General features: G+C 38.5%; 1 protein-coding gene across 1 annotated transcript in view; it reads left to right on the top strand.

Moving 5' to 3' along the window:
• Window positions 1-6,781: 6,781 nt before the first annotated feature.
• The window catches only part of LOC107186570 (discoidin domain-containing receptor 2-like), a 121,979-nt gene continuing 110,534 nt past the window's right edge, over window positions 6,782-18,226 (top strand). Inside the window, exon 1 of the mRNA XM_015574465.1 lies at window positions 6,782-6,872. Within this exon, the coding sequence (XP_015429951.1) occupies window positions 6,782-6,872 (91 nt within the window). The remainder of the gene's footprint in view (window positions 6,873-18,226) is intronic.

The following is an 18,226-nucleotide window of genomic DNA, read 5'->3' as shown; positions in this document are numbered from 1 at the left end:
GGAAAGAAGAGAGTTCAATAAAGCCAAAAAAACTATAGGACCGTAATAGGTTTGAAAAGATGAGAACGTTACTGCATCAGGAAAGATCAAGGATTTAATAATGAATAAGACAACAATGACGAGAATATCATCTTAACATCCAACAATATTCATTCCAGAAATTGTCCGATAAAATACACCCGTAATCAACGAACGTTTTAATGAGCACAATTTTCATGTATATGCGTACTCACCACGATGTATCGTTGTTTTTCAAGTAACCTCGATTCGGCCACCTTCGTCGATGTTCAGTAACAAAATTTCTATGGCACCAGCACTCGACTGCTCCGAAAGTACTGAGCAAGACTCGGTTACTTCAGCAAAACGGCCCGCTGCATACAACCAGCAACATTAGAATAAACGAGCGTTGAAAGTGTAAATAGGGTTCTTATGGGAATTACCGTAGCACTGGAGGAGAAACACTAACCGACATAACGTTAACTAATGTGTATTCCCGTAACAATTTTCCTGCCAAACTTTCATTAACACGAAGACGGGCGATTCATTACATTAACCTAACTTTAACGATGAACTATGTAGTACGATTCTTCGCGCCGAGTTTCACTCTTACGCCACCTGGTGGCGATATTAGTGATTAACCTCGAGACCGTAGAATCGAGAACGAAACGTTCGACCCTAGCGATGGGCGAGAGTGCGCTGGAGGGGAGGGGGAGTGACGGTGCATTTTGCCGGTTTCCACGGGAAAGTTTGAAGCGAGGCTCGGTTATCTGGCCGCATATAACCCGACCAGCGAAACAGGTATCATCAGGGATCCGATAGTTCGGGATTTCAGGCGTTCGGCGGCTGGGAATTCGCGAGTTTCACTGACTTCGGCCGAGGGGAGTCCATAAAATTTCGAACGTATTTCGCTGCGGCAGCAGAAAGGAATTGCCCGGCTGGTCCTCGTCGTCATCGCGGTAAGAGTGGAAGTCCTCGGGAGGAACTGCTTCACTGTGTCTCGAAAAATTTCACAGAAGCCGTTCTTTCAGTTCTTTTAACGGTGAAACTTCCTCGCCGATATCGTTACTCGTCCCTCTGTCTCTCTTGCTTCGTTACGGTTTTGTCGGTCTTCGGGATTTTGTTGCGCGATAAATTTACCTCGACGACACTTAATCGTCATTCTCTCCCGGCTGTGTATGGGACAGACAGGAACGTCTCTTGGGAAATATGTTTAAAGTTTGCGGAGGAAAACGTTGAAAGAGAGTGAATTGATTAGGTATCTTCGCCACAGGGTGCAATGTTCCGTGTACTATGAATGACGGTTAGTGAAAAATTAGTCATTCGGGGTATGTAATGTCGTGGATAAGTTTGGAGCATCTTTTAGTCGTTAGAAAAGTTATTCTATATATTTAATAGATTACATGATTTATTGTAAGTAATACATAGAGAATTTACTCTGAATATGGAATATTTTTATGAAACTAACTGTTTGTATGGTATGGTCAAACTAGATTTGTGTACACAATTTGGCCAGCTTATACGAATTTTAAAAATGAACTACTCTAGTATAGTTCAGATCTGACTACAGAATGATTCATACCAATTTTTACTGAACAGAGAAGAAATTAGACGTCTTTAGAAACACAATTATACATATGTATATGTATAACCAGCTAAAAGGCGGACGTCTTGAAGGACTCGCATACAGTAAATCCGCGATGAGTGTTCGAAGGTTCCTCGGCACTGAACATTAAATATTTCACGAACTGATGGCCATATTGTTTAGCCGTGCTAAACCTCATAAAAGAAGTCAGCGTTACACCTGGGGATCTCTCCTTGTCAGTGCCGAGGAGTATACTGTAAGGTATCAGACAGTTAAGAGAGAAAGTTATTTATTATTTCTTTCAAGTATTATTAATATTTAAGTATTAATAATATTATTCTTTCAAGTATTATTATATATTAATGCAATTTTTTACCAGCAATTGTTACCAAGATCAAATCACAGATGAAAAGGAAAATACATACATATGTAATTGCAGGTGAGAAATTAAGGGGTTACTTGTTTTTTAAGGGAGTACGCTGTTTTATAGATTGTGCACACCTACAGGTGGTATAGAATATACATGAAAAATATTATTTCTTAATGTCAAAGGTGAAAGGAGTAGTATTCATCACAAAAGTACAAGAAATCGCTTTGCTCATTCAACTAACTATTGATATTTAGTAAATAATATAATATTTGTGTGTTTAGGAATCTATTTATTTTAACAATTTTATTGGAAACCCATTTAATACTTACTTGTATAATTTTGAACATTTCCTTCGTTTTTCCGATACCAGCACTGCTATTTTTGTTTCTCCATTGTAAATAGTTAAAGCAGAAGAGTAAAATTTATGCGATAGCGCACTACTGGTAATAAGCGTACAGCAGTTTCGCTGAAAATACTCCTGAAACGAAATTACAGAATTTAAACGTGAACTATGTAACACAGCATTATAGTAATGACGGCAAATGTCTTCGATGAAGTGTATTACATACTATGAACTTATCGTACACACGATAACAAGGTACAGGCGTTGTATCGTACGATCGATATCGCAGTGGTAGAGGCGGCTTTAAACGCGCCCAGGTAAACGAGATATATATGACCTATCAACAGAGTCCATGAAAGAGCATTCGACATGGTTCAAAGCGCCCTCAGCTAATTACGTGATAGTAAATAGGATCCATTTAGCATCTGCTTCTTCAATACAACACTATCCGATTAATTACCACATGTACACGATGTGTCATAATTCATAGGACATCCAAAAAGAACAAAATTTTATTTGAAATACCAACGAAAAAGTATAGAAGAAAATTCATATGGAGCTTCAGATCTCAGAAAATCAAATTATGTAATCTATTATTACACTTCTACTATTGACATATAAAAATTAATTATTAGATATTCCGTTGGATACGCTCACTATCTACTGAATATCCAGCCATTCTATTAATAATTACTTCTACTTCTGTTAATGTTTATAAACATTGAAAGTAGTATGCTATTATTTGTTACAATTTAGTATAAACTTACATGACACAGTAGTAGTAGGATCGATGAAGAACAAATACTAATGTACCATCAATAATTAGTAGAAATGGAAATATCTAGCAATAATCAAACACGACAGACAGGAACAGTCAGACAAGAAAATTAGGAACACTAGACAATTCTCAGAAGAAGCACTCAATGTGACAAGTTTTCTTTTTTTCGAAGTTCACAATTTTAGTAAAAAGAAGGTACTATAGTCTGTCCAACAAGACGAGTCAGTGAAAATAACCAAAACATTCGCGTGGTAATCCCAGCTATTAGCTGGCAACTGTCTCTGTCTCTCTCCCACCTGAATGATTATCACCTTCCTTTGTTTAAAATCATTGACTCGACTCGTTGGATGAGATATGGTAGGGGTGACCCGTCAAAATTGGGTACCTGAATAAAACTGGGACCTACCACTTTCAAAATGGTTCTTACTTTTACCAAGTCGTTGCAGCCATATATTCCTGCCATTTGCATCAGTGTATCAACAACCGTTAATCGTAATACACGTGTGCTTCCTAGGATTAGGATGTTTTCTGTGTGTTCAGTGCTGTGAACTAATTTTCGTCTGTTTTAAAACTTCAAAACTGCTAACAACGTTAGGTATATACTTTTTTTATATAAATTATGCTATTTGTCGTGTATTAAAGTGTAATAATGTGGTTAGAGATCTGTAAAATTGGATGAATTCCGTTGTCACAGATGTTAGGGGAGCATATCGGGTACGGTACCCGATTTTATTCAGGTTACGGACCAAAATTGTATACGCGAAGTATATTTAAATATGCTTTCCTTTTTTCGTTTTCCTTCTGGAAAGTTAGGCGTGTCTTATTGTTTGGTGTAGAAATGCTTTTAATAAACCACAATTACAGTTTCTTTCTCATTTTACTAATGCCAAAGTTATGAAATTTCATTCTCAGGGTTCCGGTTTTACCCCAATCTCCCCTACTGTTCTAATCGTCCACAATTATTTAAAGTCGTTTGTTTAACCCTCCAGCCGCAGTCAATCTGGAAATCGCGAACTTCCCGTTGTTGTGAGATTATAACAAGCTCCATTTTCTAATTCCAAACGGTTTGATCGACAATGGACAAGAAAACGCGGTAATTATTCTGACATTATTTTTCAATCTATATGTATATAGGGTTCGTGACATAATGACTTAGGCAAATCGAATTTAAATATATTGTACCACAAAATATTTTGCTGCCAATATTAAATAAATATTAATTTTTTTCGTAATATGAAATAAACATTGTATGTATATATAAATATTAAAAGGAGATTGAATCTCTTTTTAATATGGGATGATTATGTATTCAATATTTTGTGCTACTAGGGATGACCTTGACAACATATTTCAAGGTCAACCAAATTGGTTAGGAGTCTCCTATTATAAGTAATGACCGAAAACACTTAACAAATTTCTTAAAAAACACAATCTTGCTCAGAAGGATATTTACTCTACCATTTCTACATACTTTTTGTATGCCCAACCGGTCACATCCTCGACTTTCCTTCCCAATCAATTACCCTTCACGTGATTAATTACCCTTTGTCCAATGCCCACGAGAGTCCGAAGCGCGATTCCTTTCTTCGTTCCGTCTCCGGATCACTCGTGTCCATCGAACGGCACACGTGTGACCGTAAGCTCCGTTTCTGGTCGCGGCGAAGATGGAGCAAGGATAAAAGAAACGCCTGGGCTTCTTCCGTGTCGTCGTTCTCGCTCTTCGAGTTGCTCGCGCCGCGGACAGAGGGAAGAAAAAGTGCAAGGTTCGGCTAATTGGGCGGGGACTCGATTACGAGTCCGGTCTCTCTCGATGTGTTTCTCTAGGCGACACACGTACCCGCAGAGAGACCCACCCGCCCACAGGCTGACTGGGTCGTCGAAGGCTCGTGCCAAGCAAAAGGAACACCTGGCCTCAGTGGCCCGTGGTTTTGCCCTTAAGTCGATTAAGCTCTTTTTCCTCTCTCTTTTTCATTCTCTCTAACGCCCCAATCCCTTGTGACCCGCCTACGCCAACGGGGGAAATATGTCGGCGGGACGGTTGAAAATTTTTCGGAGAACCACCCCTTCTCCATACGTGACCGCGTCACGGGATCGATGGTTTTATCCGATCCAAGGACAACAGAGGTGAAATTGGATGGGAACGATATCGGTTGAATTACGAAGGAGCACGGTGTGCGTGTCGTGCGGAATAAAAGTGAGGGGGCGCAATAAGGTATCTCGGGAGAGAGATTGATGACCGTTACGATAGACGGTTGTGGGATGAATGTCGGTATTTTGTATTGTAATGTATATTGAGTTACGGGGGGTTATTTATCTCCGATAGATCGTGTTACCTTGAAACCTTAATAGTATGATTTATCATGGGAGAAAGGGGGCCTCGATAATCGATGATTCGTCGCGAATATCTTGTACAATGTGTAACCGTCTTTTCCTTGCTGCGATACGATTTTGATGTAATGGTTACGTTTAGTTGACGAAAGTAATGTGGCGTAGTGGAGAATAAGAAAGAATGTAAAGAAGGGATTCAGGCGTCTTTTGTTGCCATGGAACGAACAAATTTTGGGACAATATACATCGAGTATAAATACACTGCGTGTCATAGCAACATATGAAACCACCCTAAAATTTTCAATCCTTATGTATTGTAGTTGAAATAAAAACGAACCACTTGTTTTCTAGGGATTATAATCTATCGTTATCTGGAGAAACATTGCTTCTCAACACGGTTTTAGACATTCCATACTTGGTCCGTTTTTATTTTAAATACAATACAGAAGAAATTAAAATTTTAAGGTGGTTCTACAGTTACGTCATGCAGGATGGAATTCTAAATTAAGTGTAAAGTTGCCATTTTGATTAGGAAGTCTTCAGTATTTTATAGGTATATTCTATTAAGGACAAACGTAGTTTTTTTTATACGGTGGTAGTTTGACAATAGAATAATGGCTTTCTCGCTGGTACACAATGATATTTTACCGATTATTTCGCAATACATGGTAGCTAACTAAGAACAAGTCATCTTGACGTCTTCTGTTACACCAATATTGCCTAGGGGTATAAAAGTATACCTGTATCTTCTTCTAACATGCTTTCATATAACATTAACTGAACATATATTGGGGTTACTCTTGGATAGTGAACCACCAGCATAGTAAACTGAATTAAAGTCTAAACATTAAAAGAAGTTAAACACGACATTTCTGTAAAGTTTTTCAGAAAAGTTTTAAATCTTTAAAAAAGTATTTCTGAAATTATAGCTGTGTAAAATCGAAACGAATAGGAGTTTTTAGTTATAAATTACAGAACCAGTCAAACACTAGTCTCGGGGAAATATCGACGCTGAGTTACAGGTGAAGAACAACACACTTTCAACCGTCGATTAAAAACAAATAAATTTTAAAGTAAATATTGTTGCGTGAGCGCGGCATAATCTCCAATAAATTAAAGCCAATATTTATAAAAAGAACAATTGTTTATTTAAAGAGGAGGAGTAATTATCTTTGACACGTCTTTCTCGTGTTATAGTCGTACCACGACTCTACTTTGTGTATGTTCGGCGCTGTTACCAAAACGACGCCGCTAACCTGAAGTTTCTCGCTTTAATATTATACAATACGTACTACCTATCGGATAACAAGTACCAATATTTTGTTTGTGCTTGCAGACGATTGCCCCGAGCTTCCATGAAGACACCGCACCGCAACAACCATGAAGACTGATTGCCTGCCAATAATTGTCAAGCTCTGTGCACTTCTGTCGCTGATCGGTCCGCCGCGCGATGTTCGAGCACTCGATATACGTGAGTGATTTTTCCTTTCAGTAAATTATTATATATATACATACGCACACATACATACACCGCGTCTCTTTTCCAAGCGATCGCTAACATGCTATTACAATTATTAATTACGCCCCCCCCCCCCCCCACCCCCAATGTGCCACGGTTCAGCTACGTGGAATTCAGTCCCCCTGTTTTATTCAGATTTCAATTATTCCGGTACCCTATTGCGCGGAGCTGGCGAATTTTAATAGACCATGAATATGAAAGCGACCTTCGCACGAATACAAATTTCATTTTAAACGGCGCGCGGCACTCTTCGCGTCCACGGTGTCACGGAACATATTATTCCCGGTAATATCTATTAAATGTCGCGAAATTTGACGCCATCACCCGATTCAATTATTACGGCAGATTTGCCGTGGTTGTGTCGCACGGTAATCCGTTGTCGCGCGCGTGAATTTCACGGAATGCTCGATGGTATTCGCGAACGATACGATGGACAGGTTAACAGAAGATTTGGGACACTTCGAGTCGATAGAATACTCGATTTTCTTTCGAATTAATCCGAGTGGGTACCGATCAAGTAAAGTGGTAAACGAGTTGAATTTTCGGGAATTACTCTATTGTAAGAAACAGGTTGTGATCTTTTGACAAGTTCGATTTTTAACCTAAATGAATAATATAACAAACGGAATCTAGTTCAATCGCAGTCTTTGTCAAGCTGGCTGTATTAAGTGTACTAATAAATAACTCACTGTTCTCTGGTGAATTCTGTACTTGTCTCGAAAGAACTCAAATACTTACGCTACATTAACAGTCGAAAAAAATTAAGATTTGCCGCAAGATAAATGTATATTTTAATATACAGTATGTCCGTTTTAAGTGTCTACACTTATTTCTGTAGGTATCAGAAATACGAAAAAATGTTTCGAATGAAACTCATATGGTATTTCCCAATCCTTCTCGAAATAGAATCCGCGAGTTCCTCAGTAGCACAAACCACAAAATCGCCAAGAGGGCGGAGGCAAACCGGGCCAAGAAAGAGATGGACGAGCGCGCCCGATCCCTTGCTACGAATTTCCCCCGGTGTTGCAGCCACAGGATTACTCATTCCGCTGCTGGCAACCCGTTCAAGGGTTACCGTTTCATCTTCCTTTCCTCCCCCAGGTAATGCCCATCCCCGTTCTCAGGGCCCCGAGGCAGTCAAATTTTTCATCTGTAGCAGGTGATCTCTGGAATTTTTTTATTTCTCCTACGGTCCGATGGGGGTGCCATTGGTCCGAAGTAACGACTCCACTATTCCGCCACCCGCCCGGGGGATCAATTATTTTGAACCTAATGCGACAGGATAAATTGCATCCCGCGAAAGGCATCCTCGCGCCTCCCAACCCTGTCAGAAACCTGGTCTCGGTCACGGCGCAGTCGATAGCCAGATTGGCGGGAGGGTTAAGGGGGGATAGGGACCGATTTTACGCCGGAAGGCACTCTCGTCTTCGGAAAACAACCTCCTCGTTACTAGGTTTCTACATCCCATCTCATCACTCGACAAATTGCCAATAAGCAAGTTCCATCGATTGCTCTGCCGACATCCCATGTATATTAAATGTTCCAGGCTGTTACCGGTCTCGGGGTACTACGGAGCTGCCTGGGATTTTTGGGGCAGGTCGAGGGGAATTTGTTGATACATATATTATCAGGTGTACCGATAAGTAATCCAGTGTGGTTTATTAAGTTTAATAGATATTCTCAGGGTAATCAGAGGACTATGCTGTTTTAACGCTAGAACTACTGAACATGTCAAAATGACTTCTTAGTAGACTCTTGTAACAATGATTAAAATGTTATAACGACCCATTTTCTTATATCTTTTGCAACTTTTATTACGATATGAAAATTGAAGAAATTAGTTAATTTATAAATTTGTAAATTTTCAAAAGTTTGTCGTATTTGTGGACCGTCATCGTCGGTAGTTTTAGGGTTAAGTGATTGGGGAAAGTTTGTTAAGTGAAAAGGGGAGAAACATATTTTAAATTTAAACTTTGTTACCAGTTTATAGAAAAGAAATGGTGGATTCCTTTTTGGTACACCTAAGAATTTAGTGGATCGTATTGATGGTCGTGTAGTCAGTGGATTGTACGTTCAGAGAACTTTGTTATATTTAAACAAACTTCATCCTTTCTAATGTATATTCGTGATGTGATTAGGACATTCATCTTATATGTATTGTGCTTCACCCATGTACACTGATTGGGTTAGTTTGATGTGAAATCGATTTTTGTAGATTTACTAGAAGCGTGTCAAGGAATTTGATAACAACAGTTGGTGTGTATTGCAATCTGGCGATAAACGAACATATTTTCTTGATTGCATTTCAACACTGGCTTAATTTTATTTAGAAGGTAATAAAGTGACAGTTTTTCACTGCTTTTAATGAATTTACCATTGTTTGTAGTAGCTCTTTTAATCACAATGCTTTCCATTGTTGAGCTTCTGCAAGACGGTATTACAAAAATATTCCATGATATAACACAAACAGTTTTATATTGTTCTTGGACAATGGATCAATTTATATTAAAACAAATTAAATATCATATAACATCCTAACGACCTGAAACATAAATTATATCTTTAAAAATCATCCAAGATCATTTATTGCCTTTCAGAACTTACCTTTGTTGAATGTTCCGTCGTAGACCGAAACGACGGCTATACAGTCAGACAGTACCGTTACTTTTTATTATTTTATTCCTTCTTTCAGTCAATTTATATGTTTTCAAGACCGACCCCTTGCAATTTCGATTTCGTTGACAAAGGGAATCAGAGACAAAAGAAGCGAACATTTGGTCTGCAGTCCGCCTCATGCGCTCGGCAACCTGGGACCCATCCGCGCCGGGCCTTCCCGGGGCGCGCTGACTCGCAGACAATATACTCATAAACCCTACCGTTGAGGGACTCGAAAATTCGTCGCGGTCAACTCGCACCGCGACCACGTGCGCGATATTTTCCTGACGTCCGCTTCGCCCTGAAGGAGAGGTATTCCACCTCCACGTCGCTTGGAAAAACCAAGAAATTTGCCTTCCCCTTCAGGGCATAACCAATAAGGAGGCGAGTTTTGGTCACGCCTTCATCGAACTTGGAGGAAGCGCGACGTCACACGAAACTCGAAGAAACATTCGCATTCGATCAATCGTACACTAAGAGTCACTCGCAATCGAACAGTCAATCGACAACATTCATTCGCACTCGAAGACTCGTACTCTAACATCAGTCGTATTCGAACAGTCTTCTGGACTTAAACTATTTGTCGCGATCGTATCACAAGTCACGATTAGTACCTCGTAAATCATCCGCTTCATCGGTCAAACAGACATTTGTTTTATTCTCACTGAGAGAACATTGAATCAGTTGCCTAAAATTAATTTGGCGGGCAACAGTCGCAACTGTACGCGTACCACGACGGTCGAGCCTGGAATTTACAACTCCAGGCGGATTCAAAAGAGAATCCACGCGGACGGACGCGACATTGAACATCCCCAAGATTTCTTTTACAGCAGTATTTCGTCGATTCGGTGGTAAACATCGTTACTTATGTAGTCCTGAGGTAAAATTTGAATGACCTTGAAAGACCAACATACATAGTAGATCAATGAATTCGTCACGAAATGGGCGATACATTTATCTAAATGAAAACCTACAGGTCCGTTTAAAATAGCAAAGGTCACCTTGAAATCTCTGGGGCACGTCCACCTACATAAGAATTGTGACCATCGTAAGTTGTCCTCCTCGAAATAAAGTCAGTTCTCCTTAAAACATTTTTTGGAATAACGAACAATTCAGGAGATAATTGCGTGAAAATGTTCAAATGGGGCAGCCTGTATAACACAATGATAAATTGAAAATTTGGTATTTGCGTTATTAGGAAAGGTATTATATCTGTCAGAGAGCCCACTAGAAATCATACAGTTTGTCGCTCTCATTCTTAATTGTTCTATTTCCACTAGCTTCTAAACTGAGAAAACTGAGCTTAAAGTTTACGAAGATTAATATTATAGAAACAGAAAAGTAGTAAAACAATTAAACACCCTATAATATCATCTACTGAATAGCTATTTACTACAATATTCAACCAAATTTTATCTTATTATCAACATCAATTTTTAATCGTTATTAGTATTTGAAGATACAACCATTAATAAAAAAAGAACACTTTCAATGTTTTGGAATTAGGATTTAAAAAAATATTTGTTTTGTTTCTAGATTGAATTTTCTTTATATTATGCGCAGATAGCACATGACGCCCAATGACGCCTTGAAGACGGCTTAAAGGCACCTTAGACCTAAAATAGCCGTAAAATGGGGGTCTTGAAGACGTCATGTGCTATCTAGGTGGTAAATTCGTATTCTTTGGACCAATAAGACGCACGTACATTGACTATGTACCTAAATGTTCTTTTTAAAAACGGAATTAGAACAGTTAAGAACTCGGGCGACGAGTTGGTGCCAACAGCAATGCACATTCAAACTTCCTCCGAGACCATCGATACTTCGGCGAACCGTAACAACGCGGCAACCGTTGTGTCTCTCGCCACCTCTCATCACATACCTGAAATATCGTTTCACGAACCTTCGATCCGACGGAATTCCGTATAATACGTTCGCCTTTGAAACTTTTCTTTATCCGGGCCGCCCGTAAAGTGGACTTTATACGTGCTCGAAACTCCTGATATATTCCGCGATGGCACGCCTCGCCCTCTCTCTCTCCGCCCGCGGGAGTAAACGTCCGTCTGCGGAGGAAAAAAAATTTCCACATCCACGGAGAAACTTCCATTGTTCCCTCTTACGAGCGATTGGCTCGATTACGTGAGCGTCGGAATGGGGTTACGACGGAGAGGAAAGAATTAGCGGTCGATGGAAGGGGCGGGGGCGGAATTGACCGAATGAAAACGGGGAATAAGTCTGGAAACGGTTATTTGAAAATTTTACAACCACCCTTTCGCCGGAATCTGGCTCGTATACCTCCCATGTGTACTTTTTTTCTCGGTAATACGACAAATATGTCGGGGAATGGGAAGATGTAATTTGCGGAATTGACGGTGGACACCGCGGGAGAATATTCTCTGCTCCGAATAACGTAGAAATTTTATTCGTGTACACTTAAAAATGCAGAAACTGTATTAAATGTAAGTTATTCGGTTCGCTTTTACAGTAATGAAGAAATGTTTTAGAAGAGAGGATTGTTAAATGGTAGAAAATGTGGAAAGTGGTCGGAGATAGAGTAGATTATCGGGGAAATAAATTGTATCTTGTCATGAATCAAATTGTAGGCGTGAAAACGATAAAACTTTGTCATTTAATAATATACCGTTCATTTCTTTACGGTCTACAGTGTAGGTTCGAAAAATGACCTCACATTTCATCAAACTTTACCACATTTTATAAAAATACACCTGTGGACCCTTACCCTCAATTAACAATTATTGTACTCTCAGTATAATGTTAAGTTTAGAATTATTTTCATCTGATTACACTGTCCCAGAAAACGAAATTATTGTTAAACATTCAAAAAAAAAAAATGTTTACCATTATGCTGAGAATTAATGGTCCTTTGATATTTGATTCGTCACTTTAAAATTAACTTTTGTTTTCTATTACTGTGTGCACGTGCTATGATTACTCCGATGATAAAATTTACCGAAGAACGTTTATTACAAGTTATTCACAGAACCTGCAAATTAGGTAACTTCCACAAAGAAGAATTTAAATTACACTGATCGAAAGAATTATTTACAGAAGAACGTTTATTACAGGTTATTCACAGAACCTGCAAATTAGGTAACTTCCACAAAGAAGAATTTAAATTACACTGATCGAAAGAATTAGGAGTTGCTAACGTAGATGGTCCTGTTGCACCGACCAGGCGAAACAAATGCTATAAGTTTGTTAAATTTATATATTTCCCATGCAATACTAACACTATTAGCACCTAGTTATATTTACATAAAAACTACAATGTATGATCTCCTAATTGTTTCAAGCAGTGTATTTTATATACAATTCACATGTTGACTCCCAGTAAGTTAAGGAGGCAGTTATTCATTGAACGCTCCCGCGGTTCTGATCCTCTAATACGTTCTTTTCACCAGTGAAGATCTGGAACACGTTGTTTACGACCGACAAGATCGGCCCATTTTGATCCTATTGGTCTACGAGGCGGCACGAAAGCCGAGGACACTGATTACTCTTCAGAAACCAATAGAATCAATTGTCTAGGCTACGCGAGAGCCTCGAACCGCTGACGTCAGTGGGCGGGCCAGTTCCTTCAAACTGTTGCCAATAAATGAACCTTTCGAGGAATAAGAACGGTGCCAGTAATACACAGAAGCAATAAAGAGACGTGGTTGGATATCTAATTGTAATGTTCTTAATTGGACACTCAAATAATTGGACTTGTAGTCGGTACAATCGTAACGGTAATTCACTCGAGTCGCAATTTTCCACAGGACTATCAGCAAAACAAAGATTTACAGCGGGAGGAAATTGTTTCTCAAGAACTAGACACAAAGGGGACTCTCGTGTGCGTCTGATTTCTAAAGCCGCGCGATTATACTCTTGGCTAAATACCGGCAGGCGACCGACACGGTTTAACCAGGAAATCGTACGAGAATGATAAGTGTTGGGATCGTCTCTTGACTTCTCGTGTAATTATGAACATTGTACATCTGGTGGTATTTGAGCAAAAATAGTTAATCTTTAGAAGAATGGATAAACTAACAAGGAGAGGACACAGTTGTTGGGTGGTCGATTTAATGAAACTTTTTCTGATGAATATAGAACAAAAATAAGCCGACACGTATTTTGCCGTTGTCATCAGTACTCATTTTTTTATGAAGATATTTTATATGTAATTTGTATGATTTCAACAAATAAAAATAATAAAAAATATAATAATAAATATAAATTAATGTCGAACTATAATTTAAAGCAAGACCAACAGCCTCTATTAACGGAAGACACACATTTTCGGAAACTTATGAAGAACGAAATAAAGATTGTCTGGCTACGTACGGCCTTTTTCACTGTGGAAAGGAACGTGTTAATAGAATCTAATTGCAACAGCTGTGGTAACGAAGGTGGCTAAATGCTAAGTCCTTAAACCATTATCGATGGTTCGAATCCCGGAAAAATAATTTTTCTTTATTTAAATGTACGTTTCTTTTTTTTAATTTGATTTATTTGTTAGACTTTTGTCTTTTTTCTATATTTTCATAAGGTATTTATTATATTTCTAGTACAACTGGCAATTTCATTCCCCGAAGATATCAAAAAAGCAAAATGTTCATGTAACCCAATTGCATTTATCAAATGCTCATATTGTAGAAAATACCTATGGTTTAATTACTTTTACGGTGCGTATAATCCATCAAATCGTCAGTTATAGTAGAAATATAATAAATAGCTTAAAAAATATAGAAAAAAAAGACAAAAATTTAATAAACAATACAAAATTAAAAATAGGAAACGCAAAATTAAAGAAAAAAAAATTTATTTTCCGGGATTCGATCTATCGATAATGGTTTAAGAACTTAGCATTTAACCACCTTCGTCACCACAGCTGTTGTAATTTGATTCTATTAATCCTTTATTTGTTGAAATCATACAAATTACATATAAAATATCTTCATAAAAAAAATGAGTATTCATGACAATGGCAAAATACGTCGGCTTATTTTTGCTCTAGATTCATCAGAAAAACTTTCATTAAATCGACGACCCAACAACTGTGACCTCTTCTTGTAAGTATAGATATTTATTTTTGTACTTAGATATAGATGGGCAAACCATGTCTAAGATCTTTTTCTCTTAATAAATACAAGAATGTCATATACGATCATATATGAATAACATATACGAGGGATGTTTCCGAAGTTCTGGGAAGTGTGTTATAAATTTTCGTCCATATTACACTGTAATTTTTCAATATAATTTCGGTTTAACAATATGCACTTGTCCCAGCGCGAAACTAGTTTTTTTAGGCCATCTGAAAAACTTTTTGGGAATCTCTTCATTAAGTCATTTAAATCCTGAAATCGTCCACCATTTGAAGGTTTTTTAATTTCGGCAACAGAATAATTCGTTTACATTTCATTTTTTAAAAAATAATGGCTTTCTGAAAACCGACAACTTCTTCCATATTTAAAAAATTAACAGTTAAAAACATTCATGTTCGTCAAGCGGCTAAATCATTCTTATCGGCATTGACTGAAATCGTTGGAAAAACTTGTCTGGATTTGTCTTTACCTGAAATCATTAGTCATTACCCCTGAATTATTTAGACAAATCGCAATTCCCAAAACTTTGGAAACACCCTTTTTGTCTTTATAAACGTAAAATAAAATTAATTCAGAGTAATGTGTTTACATTTTTCTTGAATATTATTTCAAGATTTATACAAATTTCTATTTTCATGTATAATTTCGCAAAAGATGAAATTAAAAAAAAAGTATACTTGGTCAATCAAGAAGAATATTGAATTAAAATGAACATGACTGTATTACTTTCTCTTTGTAAATCTTATCTCCCGTGCTGAGAACCATGCACCGCCATCTCTTCAGTCCCTCCGGAACTTCCCCATTCGCGCTACACGCAATATTTATCGCCCAGAATCTCGCGTGCCTCCCAAAACTCCGCCACGAGACCGTCAAAACCCACACACGTTTAAACTGCGAAAAACTTCCAATCCATAATAGAAACATCGGGCAATTTTTCATTTTTGCTGATATTCGGTTCTTCAGGGTGAAAAAGCATCCCTTAAAGGTTAACACGTAGACTGCACGTCACCCAAATATGGATGTCACGTACATTGCAGCTATAGCTCGATTGTTTAAATACCATTACACAATTTTGTGTAAAATTAACATCGGAGTATAATTTAAAACAGGACAAACAATTTCTATCAACTAATCTTATGACTTAAAAAAACGAAGTAAAGTACGTCTGAGTTTTTGTGGTATCAAAATTCCCTTGTGTAACTTAAAGTAGCGAGGTCTCACCTTGCGAGATGTTGCAAAAGGGGGGATGGAAAGAAAAGCGAATGGAATAGAGAACATCGTTGTAGGAGCCGGGGCGAGAGGTTCACGGCGAGTCGCCATTGTGTCGCGAAGCTCTCGGCCCAGAGGACGTTCTGCTCGAAGCTTCCGTTTCCCTCGTTATGGTAAATGGTCTGTCTTGGTGGTTGGGTAAACATCGCACGGCACAAAGATAAGTGCAAGCACCGGACGGACGCACTCGGCCACCATCTCGAGACGCTTTCGAGGACTTCTGGCCTTTCCTCCTTTGTCTCCACCGGCTGACCTTCCCGCGGATCCTCGACGCGTTGATCCGGCGAAAGGTGTCCGGCTGGTTCCAGCCGGCTGCTGAAACATGCACACGGGGAGGGCTGACTATTGTTCGAGGGAAAATGATTGCTTCGTGCACACTCGGACGAACGCGTCTGGGACAAACCAGTCGTCGTCTCGACCGGATTCAGAGCTCGATTCCCTCGAGTTGAGCGATTTTAATGACGAAAGGACAGATAGGTGGTTAATATACGTAGAATCTGGTGTTAACTAGGTTACAATTTAGTAATGGAAACCACGAAAAAAGGAACAAGTAGTAGAGTAATTCCTCGACGAGTGCTCGAAAGTTCCTCGGCACTGAGCATTAAATATTTCATAAACTAACAAAACAAATATCATTGGTTTCAGAATTCCAAACACGATCACAGTGCTAAACCTCATTAAAGAGTCAGTGTTTCACCTGCGAACCTCTTTTTGTCATTGCCGAGGAGGAACCATCGAACACTCATCGAGGATTTACTGTAATTAATGGGGTTAGATAATAGTCCCATAGTCAGGTCGTGTCGGAAATTAGAAAAAGTTAGCTGCTATACGGTCACCAATCTGTCTTTTTCTAACGACGCGTGGTGCGATAGAGAAGTTTTCGTTGCCTGGGAAACAGGGAAGTAGAAGGAATGAAAAGGAATGAAAAGGAATGAATGTCAGACGAAGGCAGAATGGTGACCTGAAGCATGCTGTCTCTTTCTAATATTTGACAGCATATCCACCAAATGCGTGGTCTAGGTATTATACGTCTATGGTTGTTGCAAGGAAAAAAACGGAAATGTCAACGTAGCCTAATTGTAAGCTTAAAAACTGTCGCTCATTGGCATCCTTCATGTATCATGTTTCGGTTCTCGCGGTCGTGTAGAGATGAGTCTAGGTGGCGCTTCTGTGGTTGGGCTTTACTCCGGCATTCAAGGAGTTAATCCTTAAACTCGCTTGCCGACGTCGCTTCAGCTAACTCTGAACTTGTGGTTTGCGTTGAAATAATCGCAAGGTGGTAGTATCTAGCAGATACTGGTAGTCTTCTTTTCAAGCAGACGTTTCCTTTTTATTAGGGTCCTGGGATTTGAAAGTGGTAGAAATGGAGTGAGGGAATTTTGTTAACTGCTCGTTTGACCAGGGATGCTGAAGGTTACATATGTCATAACTGGTTTTCCTGTGTGGAATCCGATTCAGTATTTGTACTGTGAATTTAATATGTTCACAAAATTCAGATAAAAAAGTCAAGAACTTAACAAATTTAAAATTTGGTTTGATTTATAGATGTACTAAGAAATAACTATTTTCCATTTGTTTAAAATTAAGTAATTTGTTATTTTCTCTGTAATTTTGTTACCTAAACCAATTCCTATGCATTATTTAAATTTATTTTAATAATTTAGGAATTGGTATAAGTAACAAAATTACAGAGAACATGGAACCATAAACAACGTAATGATCTGGATGTTTAAAAATGATTATTTTTCGTTCCGTCCAAAATTTTATGCCTTTTTCGATCACAAATTTGATACAATTCATGCATTCACGATGTCGAAAATGATAGTACATATTCCGTAGAAATATTTTATCACTTGTCCTGTTGAAAATTTAATATTCAGCCGGGATACTCGCTAGAGGATCGTATGAACCTCCTTCGAAGGAACTTGACAAGAAGATTTTTATTATTCTCCCCGTCCATTTCCATACACGTGGGTCTGTTCGAAGCTGATCTATATATTTTCTTCGAGGAGAAGAGGTCCCATAAATCGGGACGAGGAGGTTAACAATGTTAGAAGTTCGGTAACTGGGGCAAATTGGTCAAAGTGGAAGATTTCTACACGTCCTTCGAGCTTTCTCGCTGATAACAAATTAGCCAAGTTTGATGTTCAACCTCCCGATGATTTAGACATCAGTCGCGCACTCCTCGCGCCATATTTACGTGCCATTCTCATTCAAAAGTTTGAATTACTACGGCGAAATTCTACAGTTAATAATATTTCAAAAATAAAAAAG

Source organism: Dufourea novaeangliae, unplaced genomic scaffold (genome assembly GCF_001272555.1).
Source record: "Dufourea novaeangliae isolate 0120121106 unplaced genomic scaffold, ASM127255v1 scaffold65, whole genome shotgun sequence".
NCBI classification, from domain to species: Eukaryota; Metazoa; Arthropoda; class Insecta; order Hymenoptera; family Halictidae; genus Dufourea; species Dufourea novaeangliae.
Note: the sequence above shows the minus strand (reverse complement) of the source record. Positions and strands in the feature narration are given on the sequence as shown.